This window comes from Vombatus ursinus, unplaced genomic scaffold (assembly GCF_900497805.2).
Source record: "Vombatus ursinus unplaced genomic scaffold, bare-nosed wombat genome assembly UNPS02009205.1, whole genome shotgun sequence".
NCBI lineage: Eukaryota > Metazoa > Chordata > Mammalia > Diprotodontia > Vombatidae > Vombatus > Vombatus ursinus.
This window is the reverse complement of record NW_020948983.1, coordinates 30,024,143-30,046,329: the sequence shown is the minus strand read 5'-3', so window position 1 is coordinate 30,046,329 and position 22,187 is coordinate 30,024,143. Positions and strand designations below refer to the sequence as shown.

The window sequence follows — 22,187 nt, the reverse complement described above, 5'->3', positions numbered from 1 at the left end:
TGAAATGAGCTGTTTAGAGTGATTCAACCTATTATTCTCTCAGGTTGGAGTTTAGAGGTAACTCCAAAAATATTCTAGGGCATAGAGTATGCATTTCAGCTGTATTGAGTACATTTGACTGCATCTCACACTTTCATACTGAGAAAAACATTCATGGAGGGGCAGGCCACATTTTGTATGCAGCAGCAAAATTAGTGGCTGTGGCACGTAGGTCACAATGTAGTGTTTTCCATTGTCAGGTTTCTCAGAGCCACTCCAGATCCACATGAAAGTATTCTGTGTCCAATATGTGATCCTAGGATATAGTTTGGGTCCATTTAGCTTTATGCTATAAGAATCCTTTGGATATAAAGGCACTGTTAAATTTAGATGATGTAGCTCATCTTTTTGATTTTGTTTTTGTTTTGATTTTCATAACTTCCAGGGAAGTAGGACGAAAGTTCTGGAAGGAATTATAGCCTTCTTCAGTCAGCTGGATAAATCACACAGCGAGGAGCAGAGTGGTGATGAGTGAGTAATATACAGTAGGGATTGAAGTAGTTGTTTTTAAAAAATTCATTCTCCTGTAAAACAAAAGTTTTTAGTTGTACATAATAATTTTTCTTCTGTCTACTCTATTGACTTCTCCTACCCAGAACCTGTCTAGTCTGTCTTTATTTACTCTGCAGTGAAGCTGGAGAGTTTGAGAACACTCACCTTCTCACTTTTCTATCATTCTCCTGTAATCTATGTGGTTAGCTACAGAGTCTGGGTAGTTTATATAAAAATACTAGTGGTTATTTATTCTTGTTCTAATGTGCACTAAATAACTGAGGACTGAGCTATTTCCTGGGTTCTTGTACTGAAAGTACATTTCCTAGTTTCAAGTACAGACAGTTCTTATAGTGTGTGGGCTCTTCCACAGACCTCTACCTCCCCTAGCCAAAGCTGAGGATCCTTAGCATGGAGCTGCACCAGCAGGAGCCAAAGCAATCCGCAGAGTACAAATTTATCTCAAGTAAGAATGTCTCTAGTAAAAGGCACTGCAAAGGATTGTGCTCCTGCCCAGCTATAGATTGTCCAGGCAACAAGGCCTAATTTGTAGTCAGCAGTAGTGACTGAAAGACCTTCAGTTTCTTTTTTTTATTATTACTTTGAATTTGACAACCATCCTCCCAATAAACAATTCTATGTACAAATTTAAACAACAAAAAAAGGATTATATGTGAAACCATAAAACCTCTCAGGTACAGATTACTTTTTAAAAAAGTATAATAAATTCCACATATTACTTTTAAAGTTATCCTACTTATGTGTGTCCTTCTGAACTTCCTTTTGTTCTTTATAGTTTTTAAAATGCTTTGGTGACTTTTTTTAATCTTCTTTTTTTGGTCAACCCTGTCTGTCTTCTCTCCCTTTCCATAACGCTCCCCTCAACTGAAAATAAGAAAACGCGATCTTTGTAACAAATAGGTTTAGTCAAGCCAAATAGATCCATGTATTTACCACATACGAAAATGTATGTCTTACTTGGCACCTTGAGTCTATACCCCTCTATCAGGATGTAGACAGCATTCTCCCTCGTAGATTTTCTGCAGTCGTGGTTAATAATTTCTTTTTTTTTTTTTAACTAAGTGACAAGTTTGAATATCTCTTTGACAACATTTTTGAGATCCACAGTGACATAGAGGTATTGAAACGAATGGGAATGTCTTTTGGCCTGGAAACAGGCAAATGTTCACTTGAAGACCTGTGAATTGCTATATCATTGATGCCAAAGGCTTTAGAAGGTTATATCACCAGTATGTCTACAAGACCTTCATAGCTGAATCTGGGGCTACTTCTGAATTCAATCCCATCAGTTCCAAATTTTTTTTTAAAAAAAAAAATTATTTTTAGTTGTCAACATTCACTTCCTTAAGATTTTGAGTTTTAAATTTTCTTTCTCCCCTCCCCAAGACGACGTGCAATTTGATATAGGCTCTACTTATGCATCATATGAAGCATATTTTCCCATTAATGATGATGTGGTTAATAATTTCACTGATCAGAGTTCTTAAGTCTTTCAAAGTAGTTCTTTTTAAAAATGCTGATATTATTATTATATAAATTGCTCTCCTGGTTCTGCTCATGTCACATTGTAGTAGTTCATACAAGAGACCTTGAACTTCTGTTCTTGATAAAACATATTTGTTCTTTCTTTTTTAAAACAATTTTTGTCTTTTGTTTTATATCATCTTAGTTTCCAAATATATATCTCCTTTCTCAAACACCCAGTGAACCATCCCTTGTTACAAAAAAGTGAAAAAAGAGGAAAAGAGATGTTTAGCAAACTAACCATCTCATCAATGTTGACTACATATGCAATATTCACACCTATAGTCTTTCATCTTTCCAAAAAAAGAAAGGAAGTGTAACTCCTCCTCTTTCTTTAGCAGCAAGCTTGGTTGTTATTAGTATTATTATTGTTATAAAACATCCAGCTTTATTCTTTAGTGGCTATTCTTTCTATTTCCATTGTCGTGGTCGTTGTGTATATGACTTTCCAGGTTCCGTGTACTTTATTAGTTCCTGTAAGTGTTCCTATACTTCTTTGCATTCTTCATGTTCGTTGTTTCTTATGCACAGTAATGTTTCATTAAAATTGTGCACCACGATCCTCAATAGTCAGGCCCCTCATTTGGTTCCAGCTCTGTGCTATTACAAATGCTGCTGTAAATATGTAAGTATAGACTCCTCCTTATTTCTTTCTTTTTATCTTTTTTTTTTTTTTTTTGCTTTTTGGTGAGGCAGTTGGGGTTAAGTGACTTGCCCAAGGTCACACAGCTAGTAAGTGTCAAGTGTCTGAGGCCAGATTCTGTCTCCAAGGCTAGAGCTCTGTCCACTGTGCCACCTAACTGCCCCACTTCTCCTTATTTCTTTAGCTTTTTGCGCAGATGTCACCTTTGCTTATGCCATTTCTTCTACCAGCAATGCCCTCTCCATTTCCAATCTTACCCATTTTTCAAGGCCAAGCTTAAGGGCCATGTCCTAACGAAGCGTTCCATGGCCACCGATTTCTCCTTCCTTGGAATTCTTTGAATACTTAGTGTCTACTTTATACTTTGGCTGAGTAAATCTTTTACTTCCTCTGCTTGATTTTAAGTTCCTGGAAAACAAGGACAACTCTGTATCCTATAGTTCCTTGCACATTGTAGACACGCAACAATATTTATTGAATGAATCAATTTCTATTTTATTTGAGTCCAGTATGATTAGGTTCAGTGGCACAGCTCAGTGCCTCAACCTATTGCTTAGGCTCAGTGACTTGTAGTCCAGGCCCTTCTTTCTGTTCCTTTAGTCTGTTGGACCTTGTCACAGTGCCATCTGGTGAACTACGTCATGTGGAAGGCACCATTATCCTGCACATTGTGTTTGCCATCAAGTTGGACCGGGACCTAGGCAGAGAACTCATGAAACACTTAAAGGTAGAGCACAACCTGAATGTGGTTCAGTGTCTCCTGGTGAAATGGTGAGAGATTTAAACTAGAAATCAGTTTATGTTGGTCAATGATATCAGGAATCAAGTGAGAATATTATATATAGCATGAAATGACCTAAAAAGTAGGTCATCCTTCTACACTTGGAAAAGCAAGACCAATTGATCTTCAACATATCATTAAACAAGTCAACAAGTTCCATTTAAAGCTGTACTATAATATGTTTTAATGAAAAAAGCCTTGATATGTTTGTCAGCAAATAGTGCCTTCTCAGTTGTTATCTTATATGACCTTAAACCTTGGCTTCAGTTTTCCACTCTAAGAAATGATAATATTATCTTGTTGATCAGTGTAATGAGTTTAGAACCTCTGAATATTAAAATATTTAGATTTTTCATAATTAATAGTTGATAACAGATTATTCAAGTTTCCATCTCTCTTCAGTGCTCTGTGATGGGCGACCTCATATAGTGGATAGAGGGCTGGCCACACAGTCAGAGAGACCTCACTCCAACATCTGTCCTTACTAGCATTGTTTGACAGGCATTGTGTTAGCTTCAGCGCCCTCCCCTAGGAAAGGCTTATCCCTATAGTGGGGAATCAAATGAGATAAGGCATGTAAAGTACTTTATAAGCTTTAAAGCTCTGTACAGATGCTGCTATCAGCAAGCCAAGTGCTTTTTAAACTCAGTTACTGGCCATTCTACCTTGTTTTGAGGGAGAAGGAATACTTAACAGGAAAAGGATTAGGTCTCCTAACAAGGCAGATACTGGGTCAAATAAATGTCACTAATCTAGCTATTTTGGAAAAAGAGCAAACCACCGGCTTCATAGGATTGCTATGAAGGTGAATCATCAATTAATGCCTGTTTTTGAACCCCTACAGAGAAAAGAACCATAAAAATTCAAAGATCTATGTTATTGTATTATTTGCTATGCTGTGCTTTTAAGTTATAAGTAATAACTTTTTTTTCTGATATGTTTATCCTAGGCAGGGCAGCAAGGAGATGACAACAAGACTATATGTCCCTTCAGCATAGCACTCCTACTCTCAGTAGCAAGAATACAAAGATTTGAGGAGCAGGTATTTATGTGGAAGGGTGGGATTCCTCAGTACCTAGCATGTAGTTAGTGAGCATTTCCCCCATTTCCTTGGGGGAACAATTCTTGGAGGCACTAGTCTCTGCCAGCGGTTATGTGGTTTATAGCCATTCTGTGGGGGTCAGGGTGACTTTTGTATGTTGCCTTCTCATGTCTTTGTTTTTTTGTAGAAGAATTAGGGAATGGAGGGAAAAGTAAGAATAGAAATAAGAAAGAGAACCCCCAAAAAACAAGGATAAAAACTTTGAATATTTTTATTATTCATTGATTTTTAAGAACTGCTTCTAGTTGAATAAAAATTAGTTCAGGAGGATAGATTGATCAGAAGGATATAGGAGCAGCCTAGTGTCCTTTCTCTTCGGAATTCTTGTCTCCTGAAGACTACAGAATTAGAATTAATGATTTGTAATCTATTCTCTCAAGGGGAAGGTTTTAGGTCAGGGGTTCCCATTCTGGGGAATATGATGCTTGTCAAAAGAATACAGAGAAGGTTTGGTAAATAACTACATTAGTCTATTAAAATATTCAAAAAGTAGTAATGTTAGTGAAAACATAGAAGAGAGGATATTCAAGAAGGAGGGTCAGATGAGAAAGGGAGGGAGTCTTATAATGCGTCCAAAAAATTTGATTCCTGCTAACCACAAAACCGAATGAATGAAGTTTGGACTTGAAACAAGTTTCATATTGACCTAAAAAGATAATATTAGTTACAGTGACCCAGTAAAAGATTAGCTACTTGATCTCCACAATAACCAAAAACTCTGAATTCATTTCCAGTCATTTAAGTTATAAAATTTTTGATGTGCCCTTAGAGAAGCATATCCCATTCTTACTAAACATACTCATAGGCTTTAATTCTGTTTATAACAACTCATCTCTGTGAATCAGAATTCTTAGTCCTATTCTCAGTCAAATCTAAAGCAAGAGAACAATTTGGAGGCTGAACATGATATACAAGTATCTTTTTCAAAACTTATATCAAGAATAAAACTGTTGGTTAACAAAGAGCAGAATCAAGAGTTTCCCTAATTTCATTTGACTGTGTTTCTTTCTTTCTTTTTTTTTTTGTGGTGAAGCAATTGGGGTTAAGTGACTTGCCCAGGGTCACACAGCTAGTAAGTGTTACGTGTCTGAGGTCATATTTGAACTCAGGCCCTCCTGACTCCAGGGCCAGTGCTCTATCCACTGCACCACCTGGCTGCCCCTACTTCACTGTGTTCTGATAAGCATTTAACAATGTTGACATAAGAAGATGATAGTGAGAGCTGCTATATTTTTTTGTTTGATTTCTTTTCCCTTTAATTGTATTAGATATTTGACCTTCTGAAAACGTCAATTCTCAAAAGCTTCCGAGACCTTCAACTTCTCCACAGCTCAAGGTTTCTGCAGAACCTTGTCCCTCAAAAATCTTGTGTCTCCACCATGATCCTAGAAGTGGTTAAGAATAGGTGAGTTAGAGAACAATGCTTCCCATTTGCCTTTATTGCTTTGGAAAATATGATTTTAGGCCACATGTATGTGCCTGCTAGTATCTAGGGAAATGTGTCCATAAACAAGCTCATTTTTAAAGTTGAACTTTGCTCCTGGGGTATGGGAACACTGTCTCAAACTCCTTGCACTGGGTACCAGGGGTCTGGTCACTGGCGTTCTGCACCAGGGCTTCTGGGGCTGGCAGCTTGCCCACTGTGCTAGAGCAGCCTGCCCTACTTGCCTGGGTTCTGGGGCTGACAGTTTGCCTGCTGCTCTGGGGCTGGAGGCCTCACAGCTGGCCTGCTGTGCTGCTGGCCTGTTGAGCTGGACCATGGCGCCTTGGTTGCTGATGTAGCTAAGAGACTCCTGCTAGCATGCCCAGACACTGCCTGCACTGGGCTCTGCTTCCCTTTTACCAAGTGAGGCAGGTATTTCCTAAAGTCCTTCTAACTCATCTTGGGCTGGAAAATTGTTCCACCTTTTGTGTATTCTGTCGCTCCAGAATTCTTTTAGAGGCTTGAACCTGGGGAGAGCTCAGGCTACTCCTGACTTCTCTCCACCATCTTGGCTCCTTCCCTGGCCTTTTTTCTTTTTTGTCTTTTTTCTTTTTTTGCTTCTTGGTGAGGCAATCAGGTTTAAGTGACTTGCCCAGGGTCACACAGCTAGTAAGTGTCCAGTGTCTGATCTGAGACCGGATTTGAACTCAGGTCCTCCTGACTCCAATGCCAGAGCTCTATCTACTGCACCCCTAGCTGCCCACCTGGCCTTTTCTCTTAAAACTGCTTGTGAGTATTTCTGTCTCAACCTTAAGAACTTATTTAAAACTTTATAGTTTTAAAAGCTAACTTTTTATAGTTTTAAAAGCTAACTTTTTATAACTAATTTTCCCCTGTTCACCAATCCACACTATCTACTTAACTTTGTTTCACTTACCTTTTCTTACTTTGTCTGATCTGAGCTTTGTAATTACCTTCTTCTTAGCCATCTTGAGTCTCTCCAGGTTCCCTCCCTAATTTTCCATTATCCTCTTTAATCCTTTTATAGCTTTCTTAATTGTCCTTGATCCTGCTTGTCTTACAACTTGGTAGAATCTGGATTTGGGACTGAAAATAGTTCTTCTTCAAATTTTCTTCAATTTCTACACAGTTTTGCCAGATTTTTCCTCACCAAATTCACTCTTTCTTCATTTGTCTAAATCCTTCCAAGTCACTTACATGATTTCCTTTTTCTAATTCAGCTCAAAGCCTTCTGTCTTTTCCCAATCTTCTTACAATGTTCTCCCACAGAATTTGAGATTTTTTCTTAGATCTCTATAAGGTATATGCCTACTAGTGGTATTGCTGCATCAAAGAGTATGCAATTTAGTGACTTTTAGTGACTTTTGTTTCATGACTTTTTGGGTATAATTCCAGATTTTTTTCCAAAATGGTCAGAACAATTCATAGCTTGACCAATAAATAGGGTGTAAGTATGCCTATACCCCTATAGCTCCTCCAACAATTTCATTTTCCTCTCCTACCATCTTTGCCAATTTGATGAGTATGAAGTATAACCTCAGAGTTATTTTAATTTGCATTTCCCTAATGATTTGGAGAATTTTTTCATGTGGTTTTTGATAGTTTACAATTCTTTTGAAAACTGCCTGTTCATATCTTTTCACCATTTATCTATTAGAAAATGATTCTTGTTTTATATTTTATCAATTCCTTATATGTTTCAGCTATCAGACCATTATCAAAGAAGTTTGCTGTAGTTTTTTCTCAGTTAATTGTTTTTCTTCTCATTCTAACTGCATTGATTTTGCTTGTGCAAAAAGTTTTTCAATTTTATATAGTCAAAGATTGCTTTGCTTAGCATTCTATCTCATACTATTCTAGACATGGTGCTTCAGTAAAACTGGACCACTCTGATCAGTGACCATACACCTTCATGAGTCTGGTGTTACTATTTTTCATGCATAGAGTCTTCTTTGCTCTTTCAATTCCTATCCACCCTTTAAAGCTCAACTCTAGTGCCATCTCTTCTTTGCTAATTCCTGGGTAGCATTAACCTTCCCCTTGGACTTTGTGTAGCATTTTTATCTATAGTTCATTTAACAAGTATTATTTACTGTAGTTATATGTATGGCTTATCCTTTTGCTAGACTGCACGCTTCCAGGGGGGCAGGGAGCATTTCGTCAACTTTTTTTTTAAAGTTGACAAAATTTCTGTCTCAATGTTATATCTCTCCGCTGCCTAGCATAATGTTCTGTACACAGTGGATGTATAATACATATTTGTTGAATTAATAATACTGTCCTTTTAAACTAAGATTTGTTCCATTAGTGTTCACAGCTGGGATCATGTCACTCAAGGCCTGGTAGAACTTGGTTTCATTCTGATGGACTCATATGGACCAAAGAAGATCCTTGGAGGAAAAACTACTGAAACCAGCTTAGTTCCTTCCAAAACGCCATCTCAGCAAGCATGCAAACTGGGAGCTAATATTCTATTGGAAACTTTTAAGGTGAGATTACAGATTAGCCTCTGTTTCAGAGTGGAAAATATTGTTAATCTCATTTTGACATATTTCTTAGTAATAATAAAATGAAATGTTCTGAATAAGGAATATCTGTGCTCTGGAGGTTGAGGTAAAAAATATATAAAGATGTAGTTTCAGCCTGGGTAGGACAGGAAATGGGATTATTTTAGAATATCAATTTTTCAGTAACAACCTGATGGATCCTTAGTATCTAGAAATCCAATTTAATGGGTTTTTCCTCAAAAACAACAACAAACTTTGATTTACCATGTCTTTAGCTTATTCCTCTAATTTCCACTATTTCTAGCCTTTCCTCAGAAGTTTGAACTTAAAATCTTTCATACTACTTTTGTACTCTTCCCTTAAATGGTCATCCATTTTTGGACTTTTTTATACTATTCCTTTTGCATAAAGATGTTATTTTAGGTTAGCAGAAACATGTTAATTCTGGGAATTATGGTTAATTGCTTTTTTGAAGGCCCAAAGTATACAGTTTGAACTTTTAAACATCACAAACAACTGATAAACAACAATTGAATCTTTTAAAAGACCATGTAAGATTTAAAACATAAAAGCTTATTTTCTTTAAAATTTGAAACAATAAATTAAGGTATATCATGTTTGAAGCCCAAGTTATTTTATCTTGCTAGTGATCCCACTGATTCATTTTTACACAGATGTTAGCTTAGCGCAATTTGCTGCGAGCTTATTCATATAAATTAGCCACATTTTCACCAGTTTAAGGACTGAGATAAATTAGGCATATCACAAAGGATTAGGATACAAATAAGAATTTTTTTACCAAAATGAAGCTGGTCTTTCTAGGAACTATGGCAATAGGCCACTGCCTTCTAGATGTGACATTGCTACCTCCTAGGAATTGGAGAAAGCTAATAATTTTCATGGTTGATAAAATTGTCATAGGCTTATATAATATCTGTGTGTGTGTATGTGTTTAATAGAATCTGAAATAAGTACAGGAGTCAATATTGCGTATCAGTAGCTAAGTACTATTAAGAATTACTGATTTCTGGTTTAGGACTTTTCACGTGGCATTATTCTCTTTATTATTTTTATACTTAGGTTAACAAAATTGTGCCTCTCTTTCTCTAGTTAGTCTCTCACCTGCTTATAGTGGGCAGAGTTGAGTAGTTTTGTGTTTTAGGATGATCCAGACTTTATCCTGATTTATTTTTCATGTCAGTGGTTATTCTACCCACATAATAAATAACAAAATATATTTGCATAGCATTTTATAGTCTTGAAAAATACTTTATTTGAGTCTCAAAGCAACCCTATGAGGTGTGGATAGCACAACTGTTACTTTGCTTCTTTTACAGATAAAGATCAGGATTAGGTGAAGTGGCTTGCCCCAATGCACACAGCCAGTGAGTGACAGAGCTAGAATTTATGTTCAGGTCTTCAGATTGCAAATCTAATGCTTTTTACAATCTATCATGCTGCTGCTTCTACACCTTGAACTGCTTTAGTCTTTCAATCATTCTGATGCAGTGATGGTATATACGTGGACCAGAAATATTCTGTTAGCCCTTTGGTGAAAAATGGTAAAGTGTCTGTGCTATAAAAATGTGAGTTATTGTCACCTTGAAGAGGTTTCAATACCTGGGGAAAATCTCCATTTAGTTCTTCTCTTCTTTCCAGATCCATGAGATGATCAGAAAAGAGATTGTCGAGCAGGTTCTCAACAGGGTTGTTTCCAAGACATCCTCTCCTATCAGTCATTTCTTAGGTAATGGGTCCGAAAACATTGGGATAACTTTCTGGAAATTTCCTGAAATGTTTTCACTGATCTGTCTACAAGAAAACTTGGGCAGCCTGTAAAATGGAACTCTTGCCTGAAGTATTAGATCGGTAAAGTTCAAAAGAAACAAGAGTACAGTTCTGTTTTTGTGTATTATGCTACTTTGACTATGTTGGTGAAAGTTTTACCAAGAGCTAAAGTGACACACATTTGATGCATGTTCCTCTCTTTGTTTGAAAACTTGTCCTATTTTTCTCTTTCCTTTCACTATCAAATTTATCACCAGGTCAAATTCATCAGTCTTCTGGAAGCCAGTTTATGCATTACAAATAATCTGAATTCTTATGGCTTTTAGTGTTGTTTTAATTTTCATTGGGAGTAGGTAGGTGGCACAGTGGATAGAGCCCCAACCTGGAATCAGAAGGACCTGAGTTCAAATCCAGCCTCAGACATTTACTAGTTGTGTGATCCTGGGCAAGTCACTTAACCCTGTTTGCCTCAGTTTCCTCATCTGTAAAATGAGCTAGAGAAGGAAATGGCAAACCACTCCAATACCTTTGCCAAGAAGATGCCAAGTGGGTTAATGAAGAGTCAGACATAACTGAAATGTCTGAACGATAGCAACAAATGAATCTCCCTGCCTTCAGTCTCTTGTCTACTGCAGTTCATTTTACACACTAACATTAGACTAATTTTGTAAAGCTTCATTTTCAGTATGTTTTTTCCCTTTTTAAAAACCTTCAGTGGTCTCCTGAGTTGCCTACAAAATAAAACTCAAACTTTTTAGCCTGGACTTAAAAGCCTTCCCCGGTTCTTTCAGTTAATCTTCAGATGTCATGAATGTGAGACTCTTCAACATCTAGTTGTCCCTTCTCTGTATATTTTCCAGTTTATCACTGTTTTTCCTAAGAGGTAGCTCCCTAAAGTGAACACAATACTGCAGAGGGCTCTGAGCAGGACAAAGTACGAGACTTGCCTCTTCCTGGTCCTGGACATGAGACCTTCTTAGGGTAGCCTTAAATTACATTTAGCTTTCTTATCTGCCATGTCACCATTGATTCAGATAGTGCTATGTGTTTTCAGAAAAACCAACTAATCTACTTTTCAAGGTTTACTTAATTCACTTTCTTAAACTCTCAAGCTCTTCCATTTACTATCCCCTTAACCAGTTTATATATCCATGATTTTAGTCATGCTATAGCTAGGTGGTTTGGTGGATAAAGCACTGAGCCTGAAGTCAGGAAGGCTCATCTTCCTGAGCTCAAATCTGGTATCAGACACTTATTAGCTATGTGACCCTGGGCAAGTCACTTGACCCTGTTGACCTCAGTTTCTCATTTGTAAACTAAGCTGGAGAAGGAGAGGTAAACCACTCCAGTATCTTTGCCAGGAAAATCCAAAATGGGTTCATGAAGAATCAGGCATGACTGAAATGACTGAACAACATAGTACCTGCAAGGAATACCCTTCTCTAATGCTTACTCATTTTTTAAGACCCTCTCTGAAACCTTTCCAAATCACCTCATTCCTCAATGATCTTTCCCAATTTAATGTGGCTGTCACTTTTATTTGACAACAATAATAATAATTTTGAAATCATTTGGTTTGTAAAAGCACTTTGCGTCTATTATCTTATTTGAACCCCAGCAACACTGTGAGATAAGTAAGTAGGTATTATCCCCACTTTACAGAGGAGGTGAGTTACCTATGACTTCGCCATGGTCATATAGCAAGCAATTATTGACAACAGAATTTAAACTTGAGTCTTCTTTATTCCAGGTCCAGTTCTGCATCCATTACTGTCTTTAGTCCAGCACCCCATCCACTATTATCTTGTGACATTTCCTGTATTGAATTAACTTTTCAGGTTTTTGTCTTGACTTCCCAGTTTAATTCTGTAAGCTCCTTGAAGACAATAACCAAGCTTTATTTGTCCTTATCCTCTATGTTACCTAGGGGATACAAAAATGAATACGTAGTACCATGTATGTAATAAGCAGTTGACAAATATTTGTTGGTTGATTGAAAGTTTGAAATAGAATATGTACATTTTGTTAAGGTGTCTAAGTGGAGTTCCTTTCAACTTGGACAATTTGCATCTTGTGTTCAGCCTTTGTTCCATAGTTGAGAATCTTACTCATATTCACTCTTAGGTGAACTTAAAGGGCTTGTGGCTTCACTGATGTGGGTGCTTCCTCCTTTGATACAAATCATACCCCTCTGTAGCTTAGTAAACTACACTTTTGAGTTGCTATTGCTGAAACAATTGATCATCCAATAACTAACCCTCTGGTGATGGCCTTTACAGAACCTTTGAAAGCAGACGGTCCTTGGCTGGCCTGGTACTTAAAGTCTTTTCAGTTTGGGAGGAACCACCTTTACTATCCTTTATTATTCTTTTATATTATTATTATTCTTTATTTAGGTCATAGATGTAGAACTAGGAGGAGCTTTAAAAGGCATCTATGTAGTCCCTCATTTTACAGAAAAGAAACTGAAGTTCCTAAAGGTGAAATGTTTTGCCCGCAGTTACGCACATAAAGGGTGGCAGATGAGAGATCTAAATGCAGTTTTAAAAATTCCAAATCCAGTGTCTCATTTCGGCATCATTTGTTTACTTTATTCATGCAATCTACTGGCATGGCCTTCTAGAGCCCATGATGACCACCATATGCTGCATGAAGGCATTAGAATGGGCCTTCAGTGGAGATGTATGCTCTGGGTAACCTGGCAACTGCATCTGCAGGCGCTGTAGCCCTGCCTCCTCCACATCCACTAGCTACTGAAGGCCGGGAAAAGAGTCTTTAGCACTGTCAAATGGTTCAGTGTCAGAAAGACATATAGTTGTATCAATGGAAATGGCACCAAAGATAATACATTACTATCTGCTTACTCCTGCCCAAATGGGCTTTTCCATCTACTATACAGCTGAACCCTCCTATACATACTGTTTTTCTTTCTGAATTGGAGCTCTTTGAGAACAAGAGCAGTCTTACTTTTCTGTGTTGATTACCAGCATTTTGCACAGTGCTTGGTACATGGTAAGTGCTTATAAACAAATTTTCTTTCTTTCATTTATTCATTCGTCCATCAAAGTAAGCTCCTTCCCAAATACTGATGACAGTGAAGGAAAAGGCAAAATAAACTTTTCTCTGTATTCATTTTCCTTTTAGTTCCAGTCACATTGTGGTCTTCAGTTATCTCAGGTGACTGATAAAAGATTCTTTTTTCCAGATCTGCTATCGAATATCATCATATATGCACCTTTGGTTCTTCAGAGTTGTTCTTCAAAAGTCACTGAAGCCTTTGACTATTTGTCCTTTCTGCCCCTGCACACTGTGCAAGGCCTGCTCAAGGCAGTGCAGGTGAGGCCCCCTCAATCCAGGGGGAACTTGGCTTAGCTTATCTATTTAGTCATAAATATGTATATGGGAGAAAATCTATTCTAAAAACCTAAAATTTTGAATTAGGAGGAACTACAGTCTATATCTCTATCCACTTCACGAAACTTATACTTCATCTCCTTCAGCATGTTTTAAAATCAATGATATAATATCTATAAAACATTTTGAGCATCACGGAAGATTTTTGACTATAGGCCATATATTCACTGGGCTTCAAAGCTAGTTTTTGTACAACATTTCAAAGGCTCCTATTTCCTTATTGTCACACCTGATATGACTTTTTTTTTTAGTCTAATAGTGAAAGATGACATGGATCATGTAATAATATAAGCATAACCTAAATGTAGGGACTGAAACTCTATACTGGTAACTATATCCAGCAAAAATCAAGCTAAGCTTAACATATACTCAATAACTTTGCTCTGTTTTCATCCACTGATTCTTTCTTCCCTTTTTAGCCCCTTTTAAAAGTCAGCATGTCGATGAGAGATTCCCTAATACTTGTTCTCCGAAAAGCCATGTTTGCCAAGTGAGTAACCTTTGGGATTCAAGGGAGAAAGATTTTCCATTATTAGAATAAGCCTGAAATTTATCTCTTACCATTTTCCACTTCAGCCTACGTGCAGGACTCTTTGAAAGATTTATAATCCAAAAGATAAGTTCTACCCACCTATCTATACACCTTTATACATATATATGTACAAATATATTCCTTACAGATACTCCAGTTATTTCATTGTATGATCCTGGAACAATCTTGTTCTTTTACCTTGTATCATTTTGTCAGAAAAAATAGAAGGAAGTATAGATGTTGTCATGAGTTTAAATAGCCAATTTTAAAAATCAGCTGTATTTGGAACTGTTAATTATTTGGGGCAATTTTAGATATCTAAATTCAATTTATATTCTATGCTTCCTTGCTCATATAGATTCCTTCTTTGTACAGGATAGATTCAGATTTTTCTCAGAAACCTATTTGCAATAAAATTGGTGCCATTTGTTGATTTTCTTTTTTTTTTAATTCCTTGAGCCAGTCAGCTTGATGCCCGAAAATCTGCTGTTGCTGGGTTTTTGCTCTTATTGAAGAATTTTAAGGTTCTGGGCAGCTTGTCTTCATCTCAGTGCAGTCAGAGTATTGGTGCCACTCAGGTAAGGATGACTCACAGTAAATGGCAGAAAGGATATTTTAACAGCTTTCTTTCCTTTTTAATCCAGATCTTGAAGCCTTGATGGCCTAATGGACTAGCTCCAAAATAGGCCCTCTGAGTTCTGAATTCTGAAAATTACTCTCTAAAGATGAGCCAAGGACTTTACTGCTTTGAGCTCATCCATTTGGTAGATTTAGCCCCCACCCCCAATCCATGTTGAACACCCAGGGATTTGAAGGTGAATTAAATGTCTACAAATGTTAAAGGATGATACCTCCCTTCTTTCCCCCTCCAGATTATAAGTTTTTTGAGGGCTTTTTGTTTTTTCTTTATATTCCCTGTGCGTACGTAGCACAGAACCTTACACTTAGTAGATGCTTAATAAATACTTGTTGAATTGAATTGAATTTCTACTCTATGCAAAGCCCTTTATTAGATACTAGGATAGGTCAGTGGTTAAGTACAATGAGGTCTCTCACCTCATATAGTTATTTAATAGGGGCTTGTGGCATATATGCAAATAACCATAATACAATATGACACATTTCACATATATTGAAAGAGGTGCAGTCTTTTTTTTTTAATTGTTGTCCTTTTTTATGTCTTTTTTTAAATAGAATTTTTCCCCCAATTACATGTCAAGACAATTTTAACATTCATTTTTACAAGATTTTAAGTTGTAGATTTTTCTCTTTCCCCTCCCCTCTTCCTAAAATGGTAGGCAATTTGATATAGGTTTTACATGTGCTATCATGTAAAACATATTTTCATATTAGTCACAGCTGTGAAAGAAGAAACAGATTAAAAGAAAAAAAAACACGAACAAGAATAAAATAAGTGAAAAAAGTATGCTTCAGTCAGCATTCAGAGTCCATCAGTTCTTTATCTGGATGTGGATAGCATTTTCCTTCATGAGTCCTGTGTACGTGTCTTGGATCATTGTGTTACTGAGAAGAGCTGAATCATTCATAGTTGGTCATCACACAATGTTGCTGATACTATGTATAATGTTTTCCTGGTTCTGTTCATTTCACTTTGCATCAGTTCATACAAATCTTTCTAGGTTTTTCTGAAATATGCCTGTTAATCATTTCTTATTGTACAATAGTATTCCATCACATTTATATTACTACAGTTTGTTTAGCCATTTCCCAATGGATGAGCATGGGTTTCCAATATTTTGCCATCATGAAAAGGGCTGCTATATTTTTGCACATGTAGGTTTTTTCCCCTTTTGAATGATTTCTTTGGGATACAGACCTAGTAGTGGTATTGCTGGATCAAAGTGTATGCATAGTTTTATAGCCCTTTGGGCATGGTTCCAAATTACTTTCCAGAATGGTTGAATCAATTCACAGCTCCACCAGCAATGCATTAGTGACCCAATTTTCCCACATCCTTTCCAACATTTATCATTTTCCTTTTCTGTCATATTAGCCAATCTGATAAATGTGAGGTGATACCTCAGAGTTGTTTTAATATACATTTTTTCTAATCAAAAGTGAATTGGAGCACTTCTTCATATGCCTATAGATAGCTTGCTTTCTTCATCTGAAAACTGCCTGTTCATATCCTGACCATTTGTCAGTTGAGGAATGGCTTGTATTCTTATAAATTTGACTCAGTCCTCTATATATTTGAGAAATGAGCCCTTTTTCAGAAACACTTGCTCTGTAAAGATTGTTTCCTGGCTTTCTCCTTTCCTTCTAATCTTGGTTGTGTTGGTTTTGTTTGTGCAAAGGTTTTTTAATATAATCAAAATTATCTATTTTACATTTCATAATGCTTTCTATCTCTTGTTTAATCATGGAACTGTGACTCACTTAACTTCTTTAAGAATTTGGATGCTGTACCACTTGGTGCATATATGTTTGTTGTTGATGTTTTTCTTCATTATCTATGGTAGAATGAAGTAGAATGATGCCATATTGTGGAGGGACTTAAATTCCAGCCAGAATTTAAATTTTACTCAGGCAGTAGAGAGCCACCAAAGATTTTTTTTGTGTGCAGAGGTGTGGCATGAGCACAAAGAAAATTAATCTGGTAGCAATGTCAGGAATAGATTGAGAAGGGAAAAAAATGGAGATGGGAAAATCTTTTATGAGGCTATTTAATAGGCAAGGAAGGTAGTAGTAAAGGCCTAAATCAGGTTGATGACTGTGAGAATAGAGGAGAAGGGATATCAGTGACAGAGGTTATAGAAATATAAATGACACACCTTGAGAATTGATTAGATATGGGGATTGAGGAACTTTGAAAAGTCAAAGAGGGTTTCTGACAAAGTTGACTAGATGATGGATGGTACCATTGTTATGAATGGGGAAGTCAGAAAGGGAAGCAAATTTGGGGATAAAAGTTCTGATTTGAACAAAATGAATTTAAAGTACCAATGAGACAAACAGGTGAAGATACCCTGTGAACAATTAGAGTTGAAGGTCTGGTGCTCAGAATAGAAGTTGGGGCTGATCTGGGTCATTTGGGAATTGTTTGTGTAGAAATTATATTTGAAACCATCCAAGTGACTGAGCTTACTGAGGAGAGGATATAGAAAAATAAGAGAACTAAAAAGAGCACCAATATTAAGGGATCATGAAGAAGAAGAGGTCAGTGAAAGAGACATTCTTCTTGTTTTCTAAGAGACTTCTTGGTAATAAGCAACATACTTTGGGAGTTGTGTTCATTCTTTCAGATCACTAAAGTACCATTTAGTGTTTTATTATTACTGCCTCTTGTGGTGTGCAATAGTTAATGTGCCTTCCTAAACACGTTACTTGCTACCAAGGAGTAACTGGGTACTGAAGAGAACAATGTTCATTGAGTCAATTTTGTTAAAAATGCTCCAAATCCTCTGATGAAAGATTTAGTTTATAGATCCTGGCTTCCAAGCAGAGTTTGAGAAGCATAGCAGCTCAGCCCTGATACATCCACTACTTCACATGGTACTATCCGTAGTTTATTGTTAGAATGATTGCATTTGGCAGGGAAGGAGAGCTGGGTTTGAATTTCTTGGCATAGAAACATATACACATTTTTCTTCTGGTTGACTACTGCCTTGATAAAATAGGATGAACATGAATCAATCTCATTCCTTTTTAGGTCCATGTGGATGTTCACAGCCGTTACAACTCTGTTGCCAATGAGGCTTTTTGTCTCGAGATCTTAGATAGCCTGAGGAGATGCTTAGGTCAACAGGCTGATGTACGTCTCATGCTTTATGAGGTAAATAGATTTAATGACAGGGCTCAAATTTTTCCCTTGCCTGATAAACTTATTGAGCTATATTAAATCCAGCCATAATCTACCCTAGGGAATTTCGGAAGGGTTGATAGAAAGATCATTGACATTCATAATTAGGTACTCGGAACCAGAATGGGTGCTTTGCGCCTCTTACTTGGGATGAAGTATGAAGAATGTACCAAAGGGAAATTTACAGGAATCCCTAGTTATGAGGAGATGGGAGGCAGAGACTGAAGGCCAAGGGATATTTATTGTGAATGTTAAAGAAATGCCAACCTTGACAGAGAAATGCATCCCAATGCTAGAAGTGTTCCTTTGCTTAAGGCTAAATCTGGACACTGCTGTTTTAGGGAATTAGAGCTTAATGTTGTAGTCATTTGGCCTGTGGTCTCTTTGTGTATACACTGCGCATTGGGATGTATGGGATGTTCAAGGAGGACTGCTTCTGGTGTGATGGCTTGCTGAGCCCTTTTCAGGCCTTTTCATTCACCTTTGGTGTCTACCTGGCACTCAACTCTGACCTGTGACTCCAAGAAGCTATAGCATGTACAGCAGCGACACCCTGGTAAATCATCTTGGCAGATAAACTAAACCAGGTTGAAGGTAACCAACATGCCTCAAACTCATTGGTGAGGTAGGGGGTATCTACCCCAAGCATATGAAGACTTCTGCCAGTGCACTGGGTGGGTGAGAACAGTTTCGGTCCATTGGCTATGAAGGTGAGGAGCTTGGTCAGACGTCAGAGATGCCAGGGTCATCCACTGAATCCCAGGCCACCACCAGTCATCCTGACTTTTTTTTTGCCACGGGACTTCAGTGACTCTGGAAGACAAAGTGAGGCTGACGACTTTGTGCAACTCTGCCTCACTTAAATCCAATTTACCCACAAGTTAAGATATCATGATGTCATTGGTCCTCTTTAAAACGAATAACAAATAACATCTGCGTTAGAGTTCAATATTGGGCAAATGGGCATCTTTAACGTCCTCTAAAGGATAATATGGGGGTACAGGAGAGAATATACCTGGCATACTTAGTTTCTCAAAGAGAAGCAATGTTATATTAAACTGTTATCTTAGTCATCAGTTAGCTTTGTGATGGAGGTTCATGAGTTCCCTCTTTGACTTCTTTCAGGGTTTTTATGATGTCCTTCGAAGGAACTCTCAGCTGGCTAATTCAGTAATGAACACTCTGCTCACTCAGGTAAAGTATGTTTAGTGAATCAAAAGCAGATGCTTACAGGAAATTATTCAAGTGGATTGACCTTTTTAGGCTTTTCAAAGTCCAAAACATCAATTTCCAATCAGTGCATCTCAGCCCCATGTTATCTTGTACCCTACATGTGCAGTAATGTCCTAAGTTTCCTTCCCAGACCAAGCATTGTATTATGGCATTGTCTGCCAACAATCACTGCCCACAGATCTCAAATTATCTTAAATCCAAAAGTTCTGAAGTTCCTCTTATAAGTAAATTGTGTCATCAGGATTGAGTGGAAAACTAGTTGGGCAACAAAAATCATTTCATTTAACAATAAAAGTAGCAGAATGATGTGGTGGGAAAAGAGCTGGCCTGAGAGTCAGGAAATCTGGGTTTGGTCCTAGCTGTGCCATCTAGTCCCTGTGTGACCTGGGATAAATCATTTAACCTCATTTTTAGGTTATAACTTTGAATTTCCAAAGTCTAAGAATTTTCTGAAATGGAGTATGAACTTGGAAAACAAAATTTGTTTTGAAAACTCAGTTTATTTTTGAAATTATTACTTTATTTATAGCAGAATTACTGAGTTTTGCAGATACTGACCAGCAAAACAGTGATAGCTTGCAAGTGTGATAAAGTTAGCATTTAGGTTCTCAGAGTAAATAGACTCTTTTTTTTTTTTTTAGTTATTTTATTTTGATTTATCATCAATCATTTCCATAAGGTTCTGAGTTTTAAATTTTTCTCTTTCTTCCTCCCCACTTCCTTCCCCAAGACGGCGTGCAATCTGATATAGGCTGTGCATATACATTCCTATTAAACATATTTTCACATTAGTCATGTTGTAAGGAAGAATTAGAACCAGTAGGAGGAACCACAAGAAAGAGGAAACAAAACAAAATAGAAGGAAAAAAAGAGCAGATAGTATGCTTTGATCTGCATTCAAACTCCATAGTTCTTTTGTTGGATGTGGATCATGAGACTTTTGGAGATGTCTTAGATCCTTGCATTGCTGAGAAGAGCTAGGTCTATCAAAGTTAGTCATTGCACAACATGACTGTTGCTGTGTACAATGTTCTGCTGGGAAGTAAACACTTTGAGTTGGACTGGACTATAGAGGTCATGCAGCTCTTACCCTATCTAAACTATGACTCCCTTATGATAAGGTGGTTGGTCAGCCTCTTTTTGTCTTAGATGTTTTGGTAAATTCAAATTTTGAACCTCTATTTCTTTCTTGTAAAGTGAGTGGTTTAGATAAGATGATCTCTGAGGTCCAGGATCTAAATCTGCTGTATTGAGGGAAAGTTTCCATTCACTTTTTGGGAGGGATTCTTAACTGAGGGCTCTTTGAACTTAAAAAGTATGTATTTTGATAACTATTTCAAATAATTGGTTTCCTTTGTAATCGTATGTAATTTTATTCATTTAAAGCATTATTCTGAGAAGAGGTTCTTAGCTTTGCCAGTCTGCCATAGGGGTTCAGAATACAAAAAAGGTTAAGAACTGCTTTAGGAAATGGATTTTACTGCTTTGTTTTCCAGTAGTCACCAAGGAAATTCAGATGAGGAAGCCACATTGAAAATGAGTTCTATGAGATATGAGAAGACACTCCTAACCTATTCTTGAAGAGATGGGGGGTGTTAAGATTTTTTAAATGTATATGTCAGTTATGCTGATTTTTTTCTTCTTTTTCTTCCTTTTTTATTTTATTTTTTAAGGCAATTGGGGTTAAATGACTTGTGCAGGGTCACACAGCTAGTAAGTGTCAAGTGGTCTGAGGCCAGATTTGAACTCAGGTCCTCCTGAGTTCAGGGGCGGTGCTCTGTCTACTGCACTACCCAGTTGCCCTCCTTTTTTATTTTTCTTAAAAAAATACTATGTTATATGGGATGGTTCTTGGGGAGGGGGAACAATACTGAGAAAACTATAATGATGTAAAAATCAAAAGATTGGAAAAAAAATAAGATCTGTGATATCTAGGAATTGGCAAAAAATCAAAATATTAGAATGCCTTTGGATACCCATATATTTTCTTTCTCCTTTGGTAAAGATCTTAATCCTCTAAAAGAACCAGAGCTTTTTAACTAACTTTGTATAACAACCAACCTGATTCCATATACGTCTGAAAATTTAACAGTAATATTTGTTAATGATGATGTCATTAAAAGATGTTAAACACCCATATTACTATTAGCTTGACTATTATAACAAGTTGTAAGTTACAATATCTTTGTTTTTCTGCCACGCAGTTAAAACAGTATTATGAACCAAAACATGACCTGCTACCTCCATTGAAACTAGAAGCATGTATTCTGGCCCAGGGAGATCAGATCTTTCTTCAGGAACCTCTGGTAAGATCTTTATGACTTTTTTTTTGGCATGGCTTTTTTTTTTTCCATTAAAAAATATGAATTTTTTCTCACTTTAATGTCTCCTCTCCAAATTAGAAAACAAAATAAAACCTTGATTAAATATATGTATGTGTGTATATATGTATGTGTGTATGTATATATATACACACACACATATATATAGATAGATAGATAGGCATATATATTTAACCAAGTTGTATATGCATATATGAATATATATTTAACCAGGGTTTTATTTTGTTTTTTTAATAATTTATATGTATATATACATATGTATATATGGAGTCAAATGACACGGATTCCTGCATTGGCCCTGTCTAAAAATATGTCTCCTTCTGCATTTTGAATACTTCACTTCTCTGTCAGGAGGTGGGTAATATACTTCCTCACCAGCCCTCTGGAATCATAGTCATTGCATTGATCAGAGTACTTAAGTCTTCCAAAGTTGTTTGTCTTAACATTGTTCTTTATTACTTTTTGCCACCATTATTTTCATTGTTAAGCCTAGGATCATCCA

General features: G+C 36.9%; 1 protein-coding gene across 3 annotated transcripts in view; it reads left to right on the top strand.

Moving 5' to 3' along the window:
• FANCI (FA complementation group I) overlaps window positions 1-22,187 on the top strand; it is a 60,721-nt gene that overhangs the window by 13,695 nt on the left and 24,839 nt on the right. For 2 of the 3 annotated variants that reach the window (XM_027851419.1, XM_027851420.1), the window contains 12 exons: window positions 425-510; window positions 3,320-3,446; window positions 4,450-4,542; window positions 5,871-6,007; window positions 8,355-8,535; window positions 10,213-10,300; window positions 13,547-13,677; window positions 14,175-14,245; window positions 14,751-14,865; window positions 17,961-18,083; window positions 19,236-19,304; window positions 21,548-21,649. In XM_027851419.1, coding sequence (XP_027707220.1) covers window positions 425-510; window positions 3,320-3,446; window positions 4,450-4,542; window positions 5,871-6,007; window positions 8,355-8,535; window positions 10,213-10,300; window positions 13,547-13,677; window positions 14,175-14,245; window positions 14,751-14,865; window positions 17,961-18,083; window positions 19,236-19,304; window positions 21,548-21,649 — 1,323 coding nt within the window. The remainder of the gene's footprint in view (window positions 1-424; window positions 511-3,319; window positions 3,447-4,449; window positions 4,543-5,870; window positions 6,008-8,354; window positions 8,536-10,212; window positions 10,301-13,546; window positions 13,678-14,174; window positions 14,246-14,750; window positions 14,866-17,960; window positions 18,084-19,235; window positions 19,305-21,547; window positions 21,650-22,187) is intronic. The other variant, XM_027851421.1, reaches the window with a different exon arrangement.